Source organism: Diplotaxodon limnothrissa, linkage group LG3, assembly GCF_057381915.1.
Source record: "Diplotaxodon limnothrissa isolate DT_005_m linkage group LG3, D_limnothrissa_male_GT1.1, whole genome shotgun sequence".
NCBI lineage: Eukaryota > Metazoa > Chordata > Actinopteri > Cichliformes > Cichlidae > Diplotaxodon > Diplotaxodon limnothrissa.
The window spans coordinates 45,136,176-45,156,557 of NC_140598.1; the positions used below are offsets into that span (position 1 = coordinate 45,136,176).

The following is a 20,382-nucleotide window of genomic DNA, read 5'->3' on the forward strand; positions in this document are numbered from 1 at the left end:
CTTAGTTTTGAATTTCAAGGTGGATGATGTGGTGAGATTTACATCCAGAGTTAGAGATGACAAATAAAAACGCTGATGAACTTTACACTAAAAATGAATAAATTCCTCGCATGCCCCTGTTTGTAAACTTCAAAATTACAAAAGTAAAGTTATTAAGTGCAATTTTTACAAGGAAGAAAACTTGCCGATGGAGACATCAGAGGAAGAAATGAAAAAGAAGGATTTGTGACTGAGCCACTCGAACAATAACCTAAATAACTGAAGTACTTGGCCATTTCTTGATATTACTCTCCTGCTTGGTCCAGTGGCTTCCAAAAAGGTAGCCTAAACCCATCTGCAGCAGTTATATTTAAATACATTTTGGAGACATTTTCAGCATTACGTTTTTTCTTGGAATAGTATTGTTTGGTTCTTCTGGCAACTAAGCAATCCTAAAAACATCCTCCAGTTTGCCTCCAGGACCTAAACAAAAACCTCTGTCAGTACCAGAAAACCCAGCAGGCAGGTTTACAGGTTAACAGTAAGAACTGAAAGTGAAGAAATGCAGTTATAGGTTTTGTTATGACAATGAAAGAAAGTCAAAGAAATTAAATAAAAGTAGAAAAAACATGTTTTAATAACATGGAAAAATGAAACTTTACTTCACTGAGTATTTTTTTTCTTTTTCTTTTTTTTTTTTTTACAGTTACAGTGTTACAAATATTAACATTTCCATGGCCTCTTGTCAGTAACATTTCTCTTCAAATGAATTCACTTCAACCTTTTACGGGTTAATCACCAACCTTGTCAGTACACAAGATTTATTGTAACTGATAAAACCAGACAGACAGGCCTACAGAGACAGTCAGAATCAGTGTTGAAGAAATGATAGGTTTCATTATGAGAGAGAACAAAAATATTAAATTCCTTACAACAAACATGTTAATAGAACTTTTTTTTTCAATTTAGTCGTAGTTTCAAATGAATTTACTAGTTGACCTTCATTTTTTACACTGTACTTACTGTGTTACAAAGTTATGGGTAAAGAATGTAACTGGCCTGTTGCCAGTAAAATTTCTGTTCATATGAACTCACCCCACCCTTTACCAGAAATGTCCAAACTTTGCAGTAAAAAGAGACTGCTGCAAGAAAGTGAGAAAACAATAGCCTAAGTCAATGTAGACATTCTTCCTCATGAAGTTCGAGGGACATCAAGTATACAATATTATACTCTTAACATAGTCCCTAATTTTTCTTTATTAGCTTCATTCTTAATTTTCTTCCATCTAAATATCTTAAATATACCCCATTCCCATTTACCTTTTTATGTGACCATATATATTACCTAAAATGATTCCTTCTAATATTTTGATCATAGCATACTACTCACTTTGATTTTCACATTCTACGGGTCTTTTGGTGGGTGTATACATATACCCACAAACGTTTCCTGGGTGTGGCATGTGGCTGTATACTATATATAGCAGCTACCTGGTACAAGAAAAATCTGTATGAATTTTCATCTGCAACAATGTTAAACTTTTTATGAATGTGATGCTGTAAATGTATATCTTGACATAAAGAGTGCTGCAGATAGTACGGTCACTCTGTAGTTGCACATGGAATAATTCCAGGGTTTAGGAGATTCCTAAAGATTTTATAAATACAACAATGCATTGAGATATTGCCATATGATTAGCTGACAAGATGTTCATTTTAACAAGCAGTTGAACAGGTGTACCTGAAAATCCAGTCAGTGAGTGAATGTTTTGTGTATGAAGGTAAATTTAGGGGTTGATATTGTGGCTTCATATACAAGTGCTTCACATTTCATAGGGTCAATGTGCAACCCCAGCATACAAAACTCTTATTAATGTTGTGTCTGCTACTATCTAGACTACTCCTTTAGGATCAAATAACAGTTCAAACTAAATTACTTTCATTTTCTAAAACTTATTACAGCACAGGACAGCTAAAGCTAAAGATGGCAAACGGACCAGCCCTGTCCACTGCTAAAGGTGGGGAAGTATATGTACGGAGTGAATTCAGAGATTCCTGCACAATGTTGCATGTTCTCCATGCAAATCAGTTTGAAGGAGAAATTTTTGATCCAGCACTCACTGGGAAGACAGAAGAGAATTTTTACAGAGGGGCCCCACCTCAGTGGTTAAACTTCTACATCAGTGAACAGGCAGAGTCCCTTGGGACTGCTTTTATCAAAAGAGATGGATATGAGAAACTCAGGGAACAAATTCAGAAAAAGAGAACATTTCCAGGGATATCAGCTGTAAAACTGACACACCAACCAGGATGTGGGGGAACTACAATGGCCATGCAGGTGATGTGGGATTTGAGAAAAACCTTCAGGTGTGCTGTTTTAACTGGCTCCACCTCAGACATGGCAAAAGTTGCAAAAGAGGTTGTCCAACTTTTCACAGCAGGCAGTCGAAACAACCAGAACACTGTGCTGTTGTTAGTGAATGAAAAGAAAATCCTGGAAGATCTTGAAATCAACATTATGATGACAGTTGCTGAGCAGAAGATAGTTACTCGTATGCCTGTAGTCATTTTCCTCAGCTGTGTGAGAAACAATGCACCTCAACAGAGTGACCACGTTGTCCTAAAGAACACACTCTCAGACAATGAGAAGAAAAATTTTGATAAGAAGAAGGAAGAGCTTCAAAAGAGGTACAAAGATAAATGTGAACAATTTCATGGCTTTAACATAATGCAAAGTAATTTCTCTCAGGACTACGTCAGGGAGGCATGTGCTGCATTAGAAAACAGCAAAAAAACAAATCAGTCACTGAAGCTTGCTGCCTTCCTGTGTCTGCTGAACGCCTACGTACCAGGTTCATATCTCCTGGAGTCTCAGTGCCTGGACTTCCTCAGACATGAAGACTACGATGACCTTTCACTGGAGGATCAAATGCAGCCTTTCAGTCATCTCATCATCACATTCCAAGAAGATGGAAGAGCTGAGAAAAAGGTCCACATGGCTCACACTATGATAGCACAATATTGTACTGAACTGTTGGCAAAGGCAGGTGTGACCAGAAGTGACACAACAAGAAACTTCGTGAACACTTTTTGCAGAGATCCGATTCCTCTGTGGTTGCTTGGTTTTGTCAAAGAGATGTTAACCAAAAGAGAAATGAAACAAGAAGTGGACCAAGTCAACAGCACAGACATCAAACAGAAAAAGTTTTCTAGACTGATTCTAGACATTGAAATGATGGAGGGGAAAGAGCAGTGTGCAACAGTTTTAGAAGTGGCCTCAAATACATTTGGTCAAAATCCATTTTTTCCACAAGCTCTTGCTCGTTTTTATTATATAGAACTAAAAGACTACAATCAGGCAGAAATGTGGGCACAGAGAGCAATAGAAAGAGATCCTCAAAATTCATTTGTTGCTGACACACTTGGCCAAGTCCATAAAAACCACCTAATGAACAATGAGGTTTCTGAACCAAGAGACATTTTGAGACTGGCCAAAAAAGCCATTAAAGCTTTTGAAGATGAAGAAAAACTTGCTGAAGATGAAGATGGACCAGACATGAAAAAACATGGCAATATAAAAGTTTCACCTTTTTATAACTTCAGAGGGCAGTTTGGTTACCTGCAGGTCTGCAAAACTCTGCATAAGAAACTTGTCAGTCAAAATGAAACCTGGGAAAAAGTTCTCACCAAAAAAGTATCGATGGGCTCTGTCCTCGAATTACTTGGAGACAACAAACTCCAAAGATTCAATGATCTCATATTAAGCCTGCAAGATGACATTGAGAGAAAATGCATGTTTTTGGAAAAATTTCAGACTTACTCAAAGCCTAAAATGGAGAAAGATGATCCTGAATATATATCTGAAGACACCTCAGAGTGCTACCAGAAGTATGTTGACAACACAACTGCAAAACAACTCATCCAGATGTTTCAGGAGGGAAACCTAGATGACCAGTCTGTGGAAGTGCTGTCATTTCTTGTCAAACAATACACTCAATCAGAGCTCGAAGACATATCTACAAAGTGTAGAGAAATGTGTCCAAGTGCAGATTCAGAAGCAGCTCTGGTCAACAACATCCTCACACTATTTATAGGGAAAATGCCATCGAGCAAGAAAGACCCACCTGAGCTGCACATGTTCTCCCTCCTCTGGTACTGGGCTGGAAATCAAGGCCAATGTGATTATGACCTCAGTGAGTTAACTCAGCAAATGTACAAGTCTTATGAAAATACATATAAGAAGTACTTTCGAAACAGATACCTCCTTCCTGTGTTTTTCATTGGGAAAGGTGAAGGTGTGAAGAGAATTGTTCACAGAAATGTTATTGAGAAACATCTGAAAGTGATTGAAGCAGATTGGAGCGATAACTGGAAGAAAGAAGAAATCTTCAGAAATCCTGCTGTTCAAGAGCTCCTTCTCAGACTTGATGGAGAAGTAAGAAACTACAAAGTGTATACAAGAGTTGGTGGCAAAGAGATTGAGATCGATGCCAATGTGAGAAACAAAATTTGGAAACCACGCTCAGTTACCTTTTACCTTGGATTCACCATCAGAGGTCCTGTGGCCTTTGACATTCAGCGCAAAACTGCAGACACAGGTAAGAAAGCATAACAGTTGAAACTACAGTGAACTGTAGCTGCTTGTTATTAGTTTATAGTTCTATAGTGATCGTGTTTGTATTATGGTCTTGAAGACATCATTTTTCAGGTTGAAAAATTATTTTCGAAACACATTTTGTAAAACTACCAGTTTAACCAACATCATGTATTTATTTGCAAAACAACCAGCAAGTCCAGGAAATTACTCTTCTTATGAATATTGGTACATATAAAATAAAAGTCCTGTCCCCTCGCCATTAGTGTTTTGTTGCTCTTAATAGCAATAATATATGTTTGGAAGGAAACATATACCAAACAGACAACTTTTTATATATCAGCAGAAAGACACCTTGGACGTAACAGCAAGTTCTAAATATTAACATGCAAATATGTTTACTAACACATTATATCTACTAAGATTACAACATCAGCTTGTATACACCTTAGTTTCTGTTGTGGAATAAGATTTTTTTAACATCCATTATTGTGTTTTTCAACTTATTTTATTTTTACTGATTGCCTCAGATCACAGCGTCATGGATCTCAGTGGAACAGCCCTGACCAACGATGTGAAAGACACCAAAGATAATGAGGGACATTAAAGTTTGTGCTCAGTTACCCCATGGGAAGGTGATTCTGAGACTTTTCTTTGTGTTTATGTGTTTACATGTAGGGGCAAAAACGAAAGGAAAGGGCTCTGTAATGTTTAAAACCAATGCAAAAGAAGTATGTGTTATGGTCATTTTTCCTGCTGCCACAGTTTTAGTCATAAATATATTATTTCTGCTAACACCTTAGATTAAACAACAGACAAACAACAAAAAGTTGAGTTCCTAAAACTTTTTTGCCAAGTGTCTATTTAATACTTTGTTAGTGGATTTGTCACATCTATGTAAGCTTTTATGTAGTGAAGTTTAGAAACTTTGTGAAGAAACGTCTCAAATGATTTTTTACATTGTTGTTTAATTGTTTTAATTGGAAGTTTTAAAAACATGATATTACAGAATTGTTTTGTCATTTATAACATGACACGAGTGAAGCATAACCAATGAAAATGTTTGACATATTTTAGTTGCTGCTTGATATATTGTACTGTTTTGATTTTTTTTCTAAAACAGTAGATTTATGAGATATAAGTTTATTTGTTGTTTTATTTGTGCATTAAAATGCAGTTCCGTGCATGTGCTATTACCTTCATGGATTTATTAGGGATTTATGCAATTTTAAAAATAGAAAATAGGGTTTCTTTGTTCTTATTGTGTTGCATTGTGTTGTGAGGTTTTTTTTTCACATTTTTAATCAGACCTTTGTAGTTTTATCTTTGTTTAAATTAAGATGAGTATTGCTGAATTTATCATTACTCAGTAGGTAATGTTTTGTTTCTGCAGCACAGAATCCATTTGAAAATTTGCATACTCAAATTTGATTATGTGAATCAATATTAAAGTTAGGGTTAGGTACAAAAGATGATCCTGAATATATATCTGAAGACACCTCAGAGTGCTACCAGAAGTATGTTGGAGACACAACTGCAAAACAACTCATCCAGATGTTTCAGGAGGGAAACCTAGATGACCAGTCTGTGGAAGTGCTGTCATTTCTTGTCAAACAATACACTCAATCAGAGCTCGAATACATATCTACAAAGTGTAGAGAAATGCATCCAAGTGCAGATTCAGAAACGTCTCTTGTCAACAACATCCTCACACTATTTAGACGGAAAATGCCCCCAAGTGACACAGACCCACCTGAGCTGCACATGTTCACCCTTCTCTTGTACTGGCCTGAAAATGAAGGCCAGTGTGTTTATGACATCAGTCAAATAATTCAGCAAATGCAGAACACTTACGAAAATGCATATAAGAAGTACTTTCGTGCCAGGTATCTTCTTCCTGTGTTTTTCATTGGAAAAGGTGAAGGTGTGAAAAGAATTGTTCACAGAACAATTATTGAAAATCATCTGAAAGCAAAACCAGATTGGAGCGATAACTGGAAGAAAGAAGAAATCTTCAGAAGTCCTGATGTCCAAGAGCTCCTTCTTAGACTTGATGGAGTAGTAAGAGACTACGGAGTATATACAGGAGTTGGTGGTAAAGAGACTAAGATCAATGCCAATCTGCAAAACAGCTGTTGGAAAAAACGTCAAGTTACCTTCTACCTTGGATTTACTATCAGAGGTCCTGTGGCCTTTGGCATTCAGAATAAAACTGCAGACACAGGTAAGATAACATAACAGTAACATTGCAATGAAGTAAAATCCTTAACAAGGTAATAGAACAACTACAAACTTGTTTTTTGTTTTGTTTTTTTGTTTCTTTGTTTCTTTCTTTCAAGCTACAGGAATAGGCAGAGAAAGCTATTCTTCTTGCATTTTTGCAAAACAAAGCACTTGGACAGTGATGTCCAAACCAGGCACACTTTACAATGCTTAAAAATGATTTGCATCTATTATTAGCACTTGGATTTCAGTTCATATCATTGCCTTATTTAATATTATATTGTATGAGTGCTACTTCCAACCTATTGTTTCCACCTAAATTCAGTGAGGTGAGAACCAATCTTTAAATAATCTGTTTCCATCCATCAGCGCTACAGTAAAGCAACATAGGTACTTCTGCAGTCAGCATCCTGGAAAGAGAAAAACATGCTTAACTTTTTGGTTTTTAACTATATTGACTATATTTCTTTCCACAATGATTAATATGTTTCAAATGAAAACTAGTTCAATTGCAGCATGGTGTATACAGTCTGCAGTGAGCATCTCTTACCCGTCTTCTCCATAGTTTCCAACTAACGCTGAAAGACACTGCCATTTTTATCACTTTGCCAGCTGAGTTTGAAATCAGCCACCCCTTGATCTCTCAGGATGGTCTCCAACTTGAAGAAAAACATTATAAAAGAAAAGAGCTGTTTTTCATACTTGTTAGATTTACCACACATAGCTTTATGTCCCTGTTATGCAGGTAATAATCATATTTAAATGTTTTTAAATCATGTTAAAAGGGAAATTTCGTTATGTTTTGGAACAAAATAAAAAACTTTTGCTACTTTTCTTTACCTCTAATATTTTTTTCTGTAGATATTTTGTGTTTGTTGTGATGTGTTTGGTGTTTACTGTTGTTTTACGAACTCTTGCTGCACAACCTGTTTTCCATAATGCGACAGTAAAGATACAAGGAACCTAGAATCTACGTTTGTACCTTCATTAGGATTTGACCGGAGGCAGCGGAGTCAGTGAGACCCACATCAGACTTCACCTTCATCCTTATGACCATCTTTTTTAGTTTGGCATCTGTAGAACACAAATAAAGAAATATGTCAGAGAGATACTCCCATACAGCTTATGACAAAATTTGATCCGATGTGATTGATGGCCCTAATCATGACCTTTTGACCTCCCCCCCTCCCCCCCGGAAGTGTATAATTTAATCCCCTAAGCGTGACGAATTGCATCCGGGTTAGGGAGGAGTGGGAAACCCCCAGCATCCGGAGAAGGGGGGTGAACCCCGGAAGCGCGCCACCTGTCCCTAAGCATGTCGAATTGCATCCTGAGATGGGAGGGGTGGGAAACCCCCGTCATCCGGAGAAGGGAGGGGAAGCCTCCGGAAGCACGCCACCTGTTGTTGGGAAAAAAAGTTTTTTAGAGGGAGGGACTGCGGCAGGGGAGGGGAATAAAAAGCAGAGAGGAGGCGTCACAATTTCTAAGTCACAGACACACAAGATGGATCCTTTCATTCTGCAGCCCAGCAGCAGTTGACTCTGTGCTGTATAGAGAGACAGAGCGGCAGTTAGTTTTCCGCAAACTCATAGTTTGAATTCTGTTTCAATATTATGACAATTTTCTCTGTATTTTTTTTTTTTTTTTACAATAGCGGATGTAATTTTACTTTCTTAAGCTGCACCGGCGCTTGTAATGGGAATAAAGAGTGACTTCCTGTAGAGAACCGTTTCTTTCAATAGTATTTTATTTTCCTATAATACAGACGCAGTAAAAAACCTTTAAGATGATCAGCCTAGCAACAAATTGCATTTTTAGGCTACACCATAGCTTGTGATGAAAAGAAGAACTTTCTATCCGCTTGTAACCTACAGGCTGCCTACCCCGTATGTGTAAAAATGAATAAATATCCCTTAGTGAATACTTTTCTTTGAATACTACTTTTCCTTTTGAGAGTCCCTTTTACAAGGGACTGAAAAACAAACCATAATTACCGTGACAGGCGATCTTGTTTCACACACACACACACACACACACACACACACACACACACACACACCGCGGGTCAAGGAGGAATGAGACAGCGGTAGAGTTTTTTTCTTCAATACTTTTACAATGGGTTTTCTCAATAGACAGAAAATGATGACGCTGAGGAGTCAACAGTCGATATTATCGTTGCTTGTAACCCGGTAAATAATTTCGTACATCTCCCCATAAAATAAGCCTTAGTGGAAAAAAGCTCATATTCGAATAAGTTTATTCCCCTCTGTGGGAAAGAGTTTTTTTCTCAGAGTCAACCATGAGGCGAGTTTTGTCAACAGCAAGAACAACTGTTGCCCATAAAGTAAAACAAATATCCGCCTCTAAGTCGTATTTTACCGTTGCAGAATGTGGAAAACAGACAGCCCTCACAGGAGGCACCCAGGGGCCCACCTCACACACCATAGTTAAAATATTTAAATTTCAACTAAATTTGTAGTAATGATCGGATTTCCTCACTTATCTACACCACACTCCTTGTCCTTGATTTCTTATCGTTTCTTATCGTTCCTCTGTCCCTTAATAGAAACCACATATATAGAAACTATCCTCCCTTTCAGTTGTCTTTTGCACTTCCATATCGCAAAGCAGTTACTGTAGGTTATTTTCTGCTTATGCATTAATGTAATTAATTAACTTATTTATCCTTAAGTAAGGTAATGACTTGAGTTCTAATGCTTTTTGTCTCTTGAGTTAGCTGTCAATGTGGGATTTTTTTCCCCTTTTGTTCAGTTAAAGCTGCCTTTCATTCTTCAACACAGCTTAAACTCTAATAGGTAAGCTTTCTTGTAATTTCTTAGTTCTGCAGGCTTCTTGAAAGACATCCGAGACTCTTCTTTGGATGCTGGCTGCCTTTTGTTTTGTTTTCTGTCAAGATGATCCCACACTGCTTCGATTATCTTGAGGTTCGAACCCTGGAGAGATCAATCCATGACTGATGCGTTGTTTCATCCAGGCATACTTTGACTACATTGGCAGTATGTTTGCGATCATTGTCGTACTGAAAAATGAAGTTGAAGCCAATCAGACACTACGTGGTATTACATGGTCGATCAAAATCTGGTGGAACTTTTCTACATTCATAATTTGATTAATTTGGATAAGAGCTCCAACAACACTGGCTGAAATCCAGCCTCAAAGCACGGTAGAGTATCCACGCTGTGTTAAAGACGGCTATAGACATTCACTGTTGTATCTCTCTTCGGACCTCTTCCATGCATATTTCAAATTTGGATTCATTACTCCATAAGACATATTACAGCTGATTTCTTTTTCCAGTCAATTTCTTGTGTAATTTGGCACACCTCAGCCTTATTTTTCTCTGTTCTCCTTCCTTAAGAATGGCTTATTAACAGCCACCCTTCCAACTCAGATAACTTTTGATGAGGTTTCATGAAATGTTTACAGCACTTGAGTTACTCGCCACGGCCATCCTAAATGCTAAAAACACTAAACTTTAATTCTAAATTACGTAATTAACGTTAACCAGAAAAAACAAGCCAAAGTCGAAATGTTGCTGAGCTGACCTGTGGTCATGGATTGATTGATCTCAAAGAACAAAGACAAGGACAAAGAAATTACAAGAAAGCTTACCTATTAGAGTTTAAGCTGTGTTGAAGAATGAAAGGCAGCTTTAACTGAACAAAAGGGGAAAAAAATCCCACATTGACAGCTAACTCAAGAGACAAAAAGCATTAGAACTCAAGTCATTACCTTACTTAAGGATAAATAAGTTAATTAATTACATTAATGCATAAGCAGAAAATAACCTACAGTAACTGCTTTGCGATATGGAAGTGCAAAAGACAACTGAAAGGGAGGATAGTTTCTATATATGTGGTTTCTATTAAGGGACAGAGGAACGATAAGAAACGATAAGAAATCAAGGACAAGGAGTGTGGTGTAGATAAGTGAGGAAATCCGATCATTACTACAAATTTAGTTGAAATTTAAATATTTTAACTATGGTGTGTGAGGTGGGCCCCTGGGTGCCTCCTGTGAGGGCTGTCTGTTTTCCACATTCTGCAACGGTAAAATACGACTTAGAGGCGGATATTTGTTTTACTTTATGGGCAACAGTTGTTCTTGCTGTTGACAAAACTCGCCTCATGGTTGACTCTGAGAAAAAAACTCTTTCCCACAGAGGGGAATAAACTTATTCGAATATGAGCTTTTTTCCACTAAGGCTTATTTTATGGGGAGATGTACGAAATTATTTACCGGGTTACAAGCAACGATAATATCGACTGTTGACTCCTCAGCGTCATCATTTTCTGTCTATTGAGAAAACCCATTGTAAAAGTATTGAAGAAAAAAACTCTACCGCTGTCTCATTCCTCCTTGACCCGCGGTGTGTGTGTGTGTGTGTGTGTGTGTGTGAAACAAGATCGCCTGTCACGGTAATTATGGTTTGTTTTTCAGTCCCTTGTAAAAGGGACTCTCAAAAGGAAAAGTAGTATTCAAAGAAAAGTATTCACTAAGGGATATTTATTCATTTTTACACATACGGGGTAGGCAGCCTGTAGGTTACAAGCGGATAGAAAGTTCTTCTTTTCATCACAAGCTATGGTGTAGCCTAAAAATGCAATTTGTTGCTAGGCTGATCATCTTAAAGGTTTTTTACTGCGTCTGTATTATAGGAAAATAAAATACTATTGAAAGAAACGGTTCTCTACAGGAAGTCACTCTTTATTCCCATTACAAGCGCCGGTGCAGCTTAAGAAAGTAAAATTACATCCGCTATTGTAAAAAAAAAAAAAAAATACAGAGAAAATTGTCATAATATTGAAACAGAATTCAAACTATGAGTTTGCGGAAAACTAACTGCCGCTCTGTCTCTCTATACAGCACAGAGTCAACTGCTGCTGGGCTGCAGAATGAAAGGATCCATCTTGTGTGTCTGTGACTTAGAAATTGTGACGCCTCCTCTCTGCTTTTTATTCCCCTCCCCTGCCGCAGTCCCTCCCTCTAAAAAACTTTTTTTCCCAACAACAGGTGGCGCGCTTCCGGGGTTCACCCCCCTTCTCCGGATGCTGGGGGTTTCCCACCCCTCCCTAACCCGGATGCAATTCGTCACGCTTAGGGGATTAAATTATACACTTCCGGGGGGGGAGGGGGGGAGGTCAAAAGGTCATGATTAGGGCCATCAATCACATCGGATCAAATTTTGTCATAAGCTGTATGGGAGTATCTCTCTTATGTCATTTATTGTTGTGATAATTATTATTATTATTTTTTAACCCACGTTTTGATGCTTTAATGAAAACAACAGTTGTATCACACTTATAAAGAAATTGATTTATTACTTGTCCATTTAAGGAACTTACCTCCTTGACAGATAAATGTTGCTTTCTTGTTACAGTCAGCTGGTATCCAGCGTCCCGTCTGTGATCCTTCCACAGAAACACAGTTTCCACTATAACTTCCGCCTCTTTTCCAGTACCTGAAGGAGGTCTTTGTTCCATCTGACCAAACCCAAGCATCTTTAAACAGACCAATCCACGCTTTGTTGGTAACTGCGGCAATCGCTGCATTTTCCTTGTCTGTAAGCACACATGCCAGATCAGTGTGCTTCTGCCTGCACAGATCTTGACTGCTCTGCCAGGTTTGCCCCTGTGTGTAAACCACATACTTCTTGCTGCCATCCTGCTGAACTAGAGACACACAAGGGGAGAGGAGTAAAAAGGAGTTAGACTTATTTTTTCTGCCAAGAAAAATAGTCAGGTAAGTGATTTAGAGCCAAATTGCTAACAGCAGAGCCATGATGTTTCTGGTCATAAACACTTGGACCTGTTGTCCATATATGTGGACATCACATTTTGGGGTTGTCTAGACCAAAATCTTGTTTTTTTTTTATACAAGGGCCTGTTATCCACTTACGAGGACATTATACTGCCACAGTTTTATCAAACTTTAAAATGAATCAGGCCCTTGAAGAGCAAAATCAGGTTAAAAGATAATTCTTTGTTTTTACATTCATCAAGTCCCAATCAGCCCAAATAGCAAGGAGAAATTAAAAATGCATGCCATGAAAGAGTTCAGGTCTTAGGAGGTTAAAATATAAAGTGCCTTGAAGCAACTTTTTTTTAATGATTTGTTGCTATATAAATGAAATTAAATTTAACTGAAGTACAACTTAGGCTTGACCTGTATTATTTTGGTCAGTAGATCATTTGCTCTTTCATTAAGTCTGTTTGGCCACTGTAAGAGCCAATTAAAGGCTAGTTCACTGGTTCTGGTAAAAGGGGTTAAAAGGAGAAATATACATTTTTTGTTGTTAAGTATAATTTTCAGATGATTTTCAAATACTGTTATGTTAAAAGCATATAATACAGAAATGTGAAATTCTGATGCGCTTTTTGGTAATTATGTGCTTAGATAGTTGGAAGTCGGATAAACTGGAAGCAACACAGTTTTTTCACCAAGTCTTGCAGTGTTAATTTACAGTTTCATTAAACATCTCCTTTGAAAGAAAAGTACCTGGTCTTGCCCATGTTTCAAATGCCTGTTGCTGGACTGACTTCTAAAAGAAGATGAGTGAAAAGGAGCCGGAGTGCCACCATTGTAGCCACTAATCTACTGGTTTGCTCAGCCATTGTTTGGACGATGTTTGTCATTACTGAAATAAACTTGCTGTATCTTTGTTACATTAAAAATATTTTATATTTATTTTATTTTGGTTTTTTTTTACTGGAATTCATCCTAAAGTTCACGCAAAAGCGCTGAGATGAACCTGAGGAGAAAATACAGACCTACCCAGAGAACAGCCAGAGTTGGTGGGATATTTTACATCCTTTTGGAAACATAGCTGTTGAGTTACTTCAGTCTGGACCACAACTGTTCGAATCAGCACAGTGAGTTCTCATAATCTCACCGCTAGCAAATTATCATTTTGTGTGCTAGTCACTCGGTCACGTTTTCATTTTTGTTTTTAAATATTATATAGATTAAATTGATTATCATCAATAAAAATTTCATATTAAAATTATGATCAATTATGATCACTCACAACAGTTTCAACTGTAATTGCAATTTACTCACTTTCATAACACACATAAGCTCTGGTTAAGTCACATGGAATATCATTCCAGAGGCCGTCATCTTGTATCTCTGCACACGACTCTTTCCCATTATAGTTGTCTGGTTGATCAAGGCTCCATTTGGTGAAGTCTGCTCTGCCACTCCCATCAGACCACAGCCACCTGTCGTTCTGTCCGTTGTAAAGTCCGATCCATGTGGCGGTCTTGTGACTGTCCAGTGTACTGACCAGCTGGTTTTCTTCATCCATGTTGTTTATGGTTGCCAGGTCAGTGTATTTTAATCTGCAGAAGCTCTGAGCCTCATACCAGGTTAGGGATTCATTGATAAAGTGGAACTGCACTAAAACACAAGATTATCCAGTCTTACACACAGACGCCAAGAAATAATTCCCAATTTGTTCCAATGACTTTATGTCATCATGGTCTTATTAAATAATTTTTTTTCTGAAAACATTTTCGAGTGTTGCCATATTTGTGCCAACGCAACTTTGAGAGATGAAGATAATGATGTAACCTGTACTTCCCTCAGGGGAAGTACAGGTTACGTCACCCTGGACAGGTTGCCACTCCATCATAGAGACACACCTAACCATTCATGCTTAAGTTGGCCAATTTTGTATGTCTGTGGATTGTGGGAGAAATCCAGAGTACCCAAAGACAGTACACACAAGCACAAGGTCAAACATGAACACAAATTTTCATATAACAGAGAGCCCCAAGTGCCTGGGGATTCAAATCCAAAAACCTCTTGACGTGAAGCAATAGTAGTAACTGCTGTCTGCTTATCTAATCAGCCAATCACGTGTGTGTATCTCAATGCATTTAGACATGCAGAAATGGTCAAAATGACCGGCTGAAGTTCAACCTGAACATCAGAAAGAAGAAAAGGGGGATTATGTAACTTTGAATTTTGCATGGTTGTTGATGCCACGTATTTCAGAAGCTGCTGATCTACTGAGATTGTCCCAAAGAACCATCTCTACTGTTTAACAGAGAATGATTAAAAAAAGAAAACAAAATTCAGTGGGACAAAGTTTTCTGCTGGGAAAATGCCTTGTTGATACGAGAGTTCAGAAGACAAAGGCCAGACTGCCCACAAAAACATTGAATGCTGAATACTGACCTGAAATACATGTATACTAAAATATTAACTGTATCAATGATTGAAAAATGCAAAATGCAATGACAACAAAATAAAAAGCAAACAAAAACACCAAAAACAAACAATGATCATGTGTGCTTATTTACCTGTTTTACTGGACCCTGTTGAAACCAGTGCCATCCTGGTGGTAGTCATCAAAAGCATTAGGAAACTTCCTGCAGCCCAAAACATGCAGAATAATAACTTGCTGTCATCCACTGAATGCACAAATATGTCATATGTTTTGGTTATGTATAATAAGGTGTACTATAAAGTTACAGAAGCAGTAGAAGCTGGCTAAATTATTTTAAAAGCAAAATAGGTAAACTTCCATCCCAATGACACAACTATAACTCTCTGTTGATATTAATGACGCCAGTTAATTGGACAACTTTAACATTTCCATAAAAGAAAAATATAGAAACAGACATTATATAATTTTTTCTATAGTTATGGTATTAAGGCTTTGGTATTATCTTTATTATCTGCCTGAGTGCAAACTATCATATCAATTCTGTCGTCCACTCATGCCTGCTTGTTTGTTTCCCAGGTTGTTTCCCAAGATGCTTTTTTTGACAGGTCATTTAAATATACGAATTGCAATTGATTCATTTATTCTTGGATGAATTTAAAAAAAAGTGATTTTGAGTTCACTAAATTTCTTCTTCATATACAAGATTTTGTATATGTAGACAAATTAGTCTGGAAACAAGAAATACACAAGCACTTTTTTCAATATACCAACTTTGAAATAAAGGCATACAGATTGGTTTTACTAAATTATATAAAAAATGATACATAGAGTTAAACTAGTGCCTGATGTGTTCCACTGTATCTGGTGTAGTTGATCTATGCACCTACTGTAGATCTGAAGGTCCATTTACTTGTACATTATGCAAAGCAGTTTTGGAGAAACTGAAATGCATTTGGTTAAAAGTGCGTCATAGGAGATTTAAAGAACCACTGACAGTCATCAGGTGAGTCTAAGTGGAATGTAAGACATTAAGAAAATGTTACTACTATTTGGCTGAGGGTAATTGTACATTCAATTATACATTCAAAAGTCATTAGGATTCTTAAACCTGCTATATAAAGTTTACATACACAATGCTTAGACCACCTGTAATGCAACAAAAGTCCATTTCTATAAAAATGCCTTTAAAATGTATATACTCAATGCTCAGTATAATAGATATATGCATTAGCGGTTCGCTCGCTAACACGCTAATGAGCTAAAGGTGCTAACGCATTGACACTGTGCAGCCCCATGCACAGGGCGATCTGCGCTAACCCATTAACGGAGATTTACCATTAATGCGGTTATGGCGTTAATGTCATTTTAATGAGATTAATGCCGACAACACTAATGCATACATAACTTGGATTTAAGTCTTTAAGTCCTTTGACAAACCAAGTACACCCTATGATTTAATAAAATGGTCTGGCACTGATACGGCACCGTTCTAAATGATTTACGACAATCTATGCTGTGGAGCCATAGTCTAAATTAATCTATCTTGCACTCAGCTGTTATGTTATACTGGATTATCTCAACGACATCTCTGCACTGCCTGCACACAAGAGCTTGCCTGGTGTGATAGACAAAAGCATCCATCTATCTTGTGCTCAGAGCTAATTCTAAGCACCATTTTTAGGATTCCATGATGGTTCTTCTACTTGCTCCTCTTCTTTTTTACTGCTTCCAAGGTATTCATTAAGCATGTGGTCAGTTGTGGCCATGATATTTCATCCTGGATACTGTTCTGACACTCACTAGTCCTAGGCCTCCTTCCTTCTGCTGAGCATAGTCTCAGGGTGATGGATTTAGGATGAAACCATCCAAGGACTTTTCTTGCCTTGATGGCCTCTAATGTTGTTTTCCACTTTCACATGGAATTCCCGGTGAAGTTTCTTAGTGTCCTAAAGCTCTTGTACATTTCCAGGCATTCCAGAATCCAAGTGCGTCCTGTATGACTGGGATTTTATCTGAATCAGTTTGCAGGTGCATCAGTCTAAGCCAAGTTGCCAAGAACTTTTTCTTCTGGAAACAAAGAAGTGTTTCGTTGCTTATCTAGAGTAACTTGTTTTTTAACTATAGTGATTTTGATTAATAAAACAAATAACAAAGTTGGGCTGTACCGAATTGGGTCACTACCTGCAATCATTGGAGCCTTGCTACTCATTAGCCATTCGTGACACTTTTCCAGCAATCAGTCATTCTTAATTTGCCCTGCTTGGTTTCATTAAACTTGAATGTCTGCTGCCATATGATATTCAGCTGAGTCATCAACACATTATATTTTTGAAAGACTTAGTCTTAAAGGCCATAGGGGGTGTAACTGTACTCAGTTACCTGTTGAATGTGACATTGTGGTCTCTGGAGTCAAAAGCCCAAAGAACATTCCTGCAATTCACAGAAAGAATTTAAATATGGCTGAAGTCAAATGCAAGAATTTCTTTGAATGGAAAATTATCCTTATTTGTTTACTCTCAAAGCCTACCAGGCAGATAATTGTTGTGTCATGCATTGCACCTACTATATTTACTTAAAATATAACTATGAATAAATTCACAAAAATATGTGGTCATTTATTATTTGATAATAAAATGGTTTACAAAAGCACCATAAAAACAATGAAGCCAGCTTCAGTAAATTTCCGTTGTTTACATGTTGTGATCAGCGACTGGTTGCTCTTTGTAGATTTACACAACTGAATTCAGGAGGTTTCATAGATATCTTGGCTGATTTCCATTACTCTAACAGTATACTGTATAGAAAGACAGTATACAGCTGGCATAAAAGTGAATTCCACTTATGTCCGTAATAATATCTGTAACCATCAAATTAATCTACTACAGTTGATGTAAACCACCACTGACCATGGGCACCACAGTCACTGTTACAATAAATTCACCACAGTACAACAAGCTAAGCTCTTTCCACCCGTACAAACTACCGAGTAGTTTCAGGCAGAATTTGAGTAACACATAGATATTATAGCCGAATTTGTTTTGCAGGAATAGCTACTATGTGATCAGTTCATTTCAATTCCACTTTATTTATACAGCGCTAATTCACCAAAATAATAAATACAGAGAAAAACCCAACAGTCAAAATGATGACATTACATATAAGGTTTAAATTTGCAGTTTATCAAGCGTCACTCAGCTGTCCTTTCCTCTCTCTCCTATCCTGTCTTTTCTCAAATCTCCCTGTGTACAGCAGCTGGACCTTAAGCTGACAACACACTGTGCAACAAACTACACACAACAGTTTGTGTGTTTGCTAATATTTGTTAAAATGTTACATTTGAAATGACCTGACACTTAAAAAAAAGGTGACTCCCTATATGCGCCCTCCTCTTCTGTAGGGTGGGCTAGATTCTGAATTTACAGATGCCTGCACTCTTTCTGGCCCACTTTGAGTCCCAAATATAAACGTTATAAACGAACCTAAAGTTACAAGTTGATTTTAAAAATACAAGAAGTAAAAAAATACTTGTTTAAAAGTGTAGGGAGTAAAGGCAAAAAGTTGTCAGAAAAATAAATACTCAAGTAAAGTACAGGTACCTGAAAAGTCGACAGTATTGAAGTACTTGTACTTCTGAGTATAATTATAATTGTGGGTTTATGTTCTAAAAACCTTACGAGAATACGTTCCAATTTTGAAAGCCAACAATTAAAGTAAAACATTAAAACTAAAAACAACTATTACTACCAGTAAAGCAACTAATAGAAATAAATAAATATTTGTACATGTAAAATTTGAATTTATAATCAAAGTTTAGAAAGTACCTGATCTGATGTGTTGTGTACTCTGTGGCTTCCCTGTAACATCTGTGGTGCAACGTGCCAAAACATTCACACCGTATGGAAATCCATCACAGTGAGATGGATTTGCATACTCTGGTCTGGTGAGGTGATGTTGTTGGCACGTGCATTGTCTGGTAACCACTAAACTAAAGGTTTAGTGGTACATCTGCTGTGTTTTGCCTGTGAATCCTTCTGTGTAACTAAAGGTCCATTTATTCGTACGCAATGCAAAACAATTATAGAGAAGAGTTAAGGGAATTTGGTTACCACTTCCTGGCCGAGTTGTTGTCATTCCTAATTGCTTCCACTTTATTACAATACTACTAACTACAGGGGTTTTACCTTAAAATATAAAGCAGCTTTAGGTGGCTGTTGGTGGTATATAAATAAAACTGAACTGAATTTCATTTAATTAAATTTCACTGAACAATTGACTATGGAATATTTAGTAGTGACCAGTGTTGCTCAAGTTACTTGAAAAAGTAATCAGTAACTAATTACTGATTACTTCCCCAAAAAGTAATCCCTTTAATTTACTGATTACTTATTTTCAAAAGTAATTAGTTACTTAGTTAGTTTTTAAAAACATGATTTACTACTTGAATAGGTAATAAAGCGATAGATCTTTCAGCTCAATTCGACTTTACTACTTTCTACTACTTTCTGCATAATCCATTATATAAAATGCAATCAAATGAAAAAAAAGTCTAAAATTTTTTTATTAGTTTAAATCTTAACTTTATGCATCAAGCAAAAATCAAATTATATGCAACATTCTCTGACCGGAAGAAATTTGTTTAACATTTAAACCTATTTTCTGCACATTCCAGCACATAAAATAAAATATTTTTTGTGTTTACACTCAGTCTTTCAAATAGATGCAAGTAAAACACAGCAGAAAATAAATAAAATCAAAGACTCAGCGGTCCTGTTGCTCTGTTTTCACCTGTATAGCAGGCGGAGGTTTGTCCTGTAAAAAGAAGTTTTCTTCGCACGCAGTGAACAGCAGACACTAATGTTTTTGTCACTTTTTACGGAATCAAACTCAAAGTAAGGTCAGTACTTCCACGCTTTAAACATGGCATGGTCATACTCTCTCTAGCACTCAATATATGATCTATTGTTGATCTGCACACAGCTGTTGTCACGCACGTCGCACTTGCTTACATCATTGTCATGAGACACTCACAAAAGAATCATGGTTTTAGTAACGTAGTAATGCAGCATGCTTACGGGTAAGTAACGGTAATTTAATTACCGTTTTTGCAATAGTAATCCCTAACTTTACTCATTACTTGAAAAAAGTAATCAGATTACACTAACACGTTACCGCGTACTGTATTTTCAACCCCTCATAGTACCATATGAACCCAATGAAGCACTTTGCTCTCAGACTGCAGGATTACTTGTGGTTTCTGGGGTATTTAAAAGTAGAATGGGAGGCCAAACCAGTTCCCAGTTTGGATTTGGGAGATAGACATCCTCTCTACTTTTAAGATTTGGCTCAAAACTTCTTTTTTTTTAAATACATATATTTTGAGTCGGATCAGCTG

The 20,382-nt window shown here is 37.1% G+C and overlaps 2 protein-coding genes across 2 annotated transcripts; one reads left to right on the forward strand and one right to left on the reverse strand.

Annotated features, from left to right (window-relative positions):
- The first annotated feature begins 1,963 nt into the window (after window positions 1-1,963).
- Window positions 1,964-7,372, forward strand: LOC146636073 (sterile alpha motif domain-containing protein 9-like). The gene is made up of 4 exons (XM_085350257.1): window positions 1,964-4,577; window positions 5,104-5,147; window positions 6,026-6,797; window positions 7,362-7,372. The coding sequence occupies exons 1-4, from the start codon at window positions 1,964-1,966 to the stop codon at window positions 7,370-7,372; spliced, it is 3,441 nt and encodes a 1,146-aa protein (XP_085206383.1).
- LOC146636074 (macrophage mannose receptor 1-like) lies at window positions 7,369-19,663 on the reverse strand. The gene is made up of 6 exons (XM_085350258.1): window positions 19,653-19,663; window positions 15,124-15,188; window positions 13,877-14,215; window positions 12,163-12,489; window positions 7,779-7,870; window positions 7,369-7,455 (listed from the first exon to the last, which is right to left on the reverse strand). Exons 2-6 carry the CDS (start codon window positions 15,179-15,181, stop codon window positions 7,369-7,371), a joined length of 903 nt encoding a protein of 300 aa, XP_085206384.1. The 5' UTR covers window positions 15,182-15,188; window positions 19,653-19,663.
- Window positions 19,664-20,382: the final 719 nt, after the last annotated feature.

Bases quoted from the DNA above. Each gene is read 5' to 3' on its own strand.
- LOC146636073 (XM_085350257.1), top strand. From the start codon at position 1,964: ATGGCAAACGGACCAGCCCTGTCCACTGCTAAAGGTGGGGAAGTATAT. The intron at 4,578-5,103 runs GTAAGAAAGCAT...TGATTGCCTCAG, and splicing joins GCGCAAAACTGCAGACACAG to ATCACAGCGTCATGGATCTC. The intron at 5,148-6,025 runs GTGAAAGACACC...TCAATATTAAAG, and splicing joins GAACAGCCCTGACCAACGAT to TTAGGGTTAGGTACAAAAGA.
- LOC146636074 (XM_085350258.1), bottom strand. From the start codon at position 15,181: ATGCTTTTGATGACTACCACCAGGATGGCACTGGTTTCAACAGGGTCC. The intron at 12,490-13,876 runs GTGAGTAAATTG...GTGTGTCTCTAG, and splicing joins AGCTTATGTGTGTTATGAAA to TTCAGCAGGATGGCAGCAAG. The intron at 7,456-7,778 runs GTACAAACGTAG...TTTTTCTTCAAG, and splicing joins CCGGTCAAATCCTAATGAAG to TTGGAGACCATCCTGAGAGA.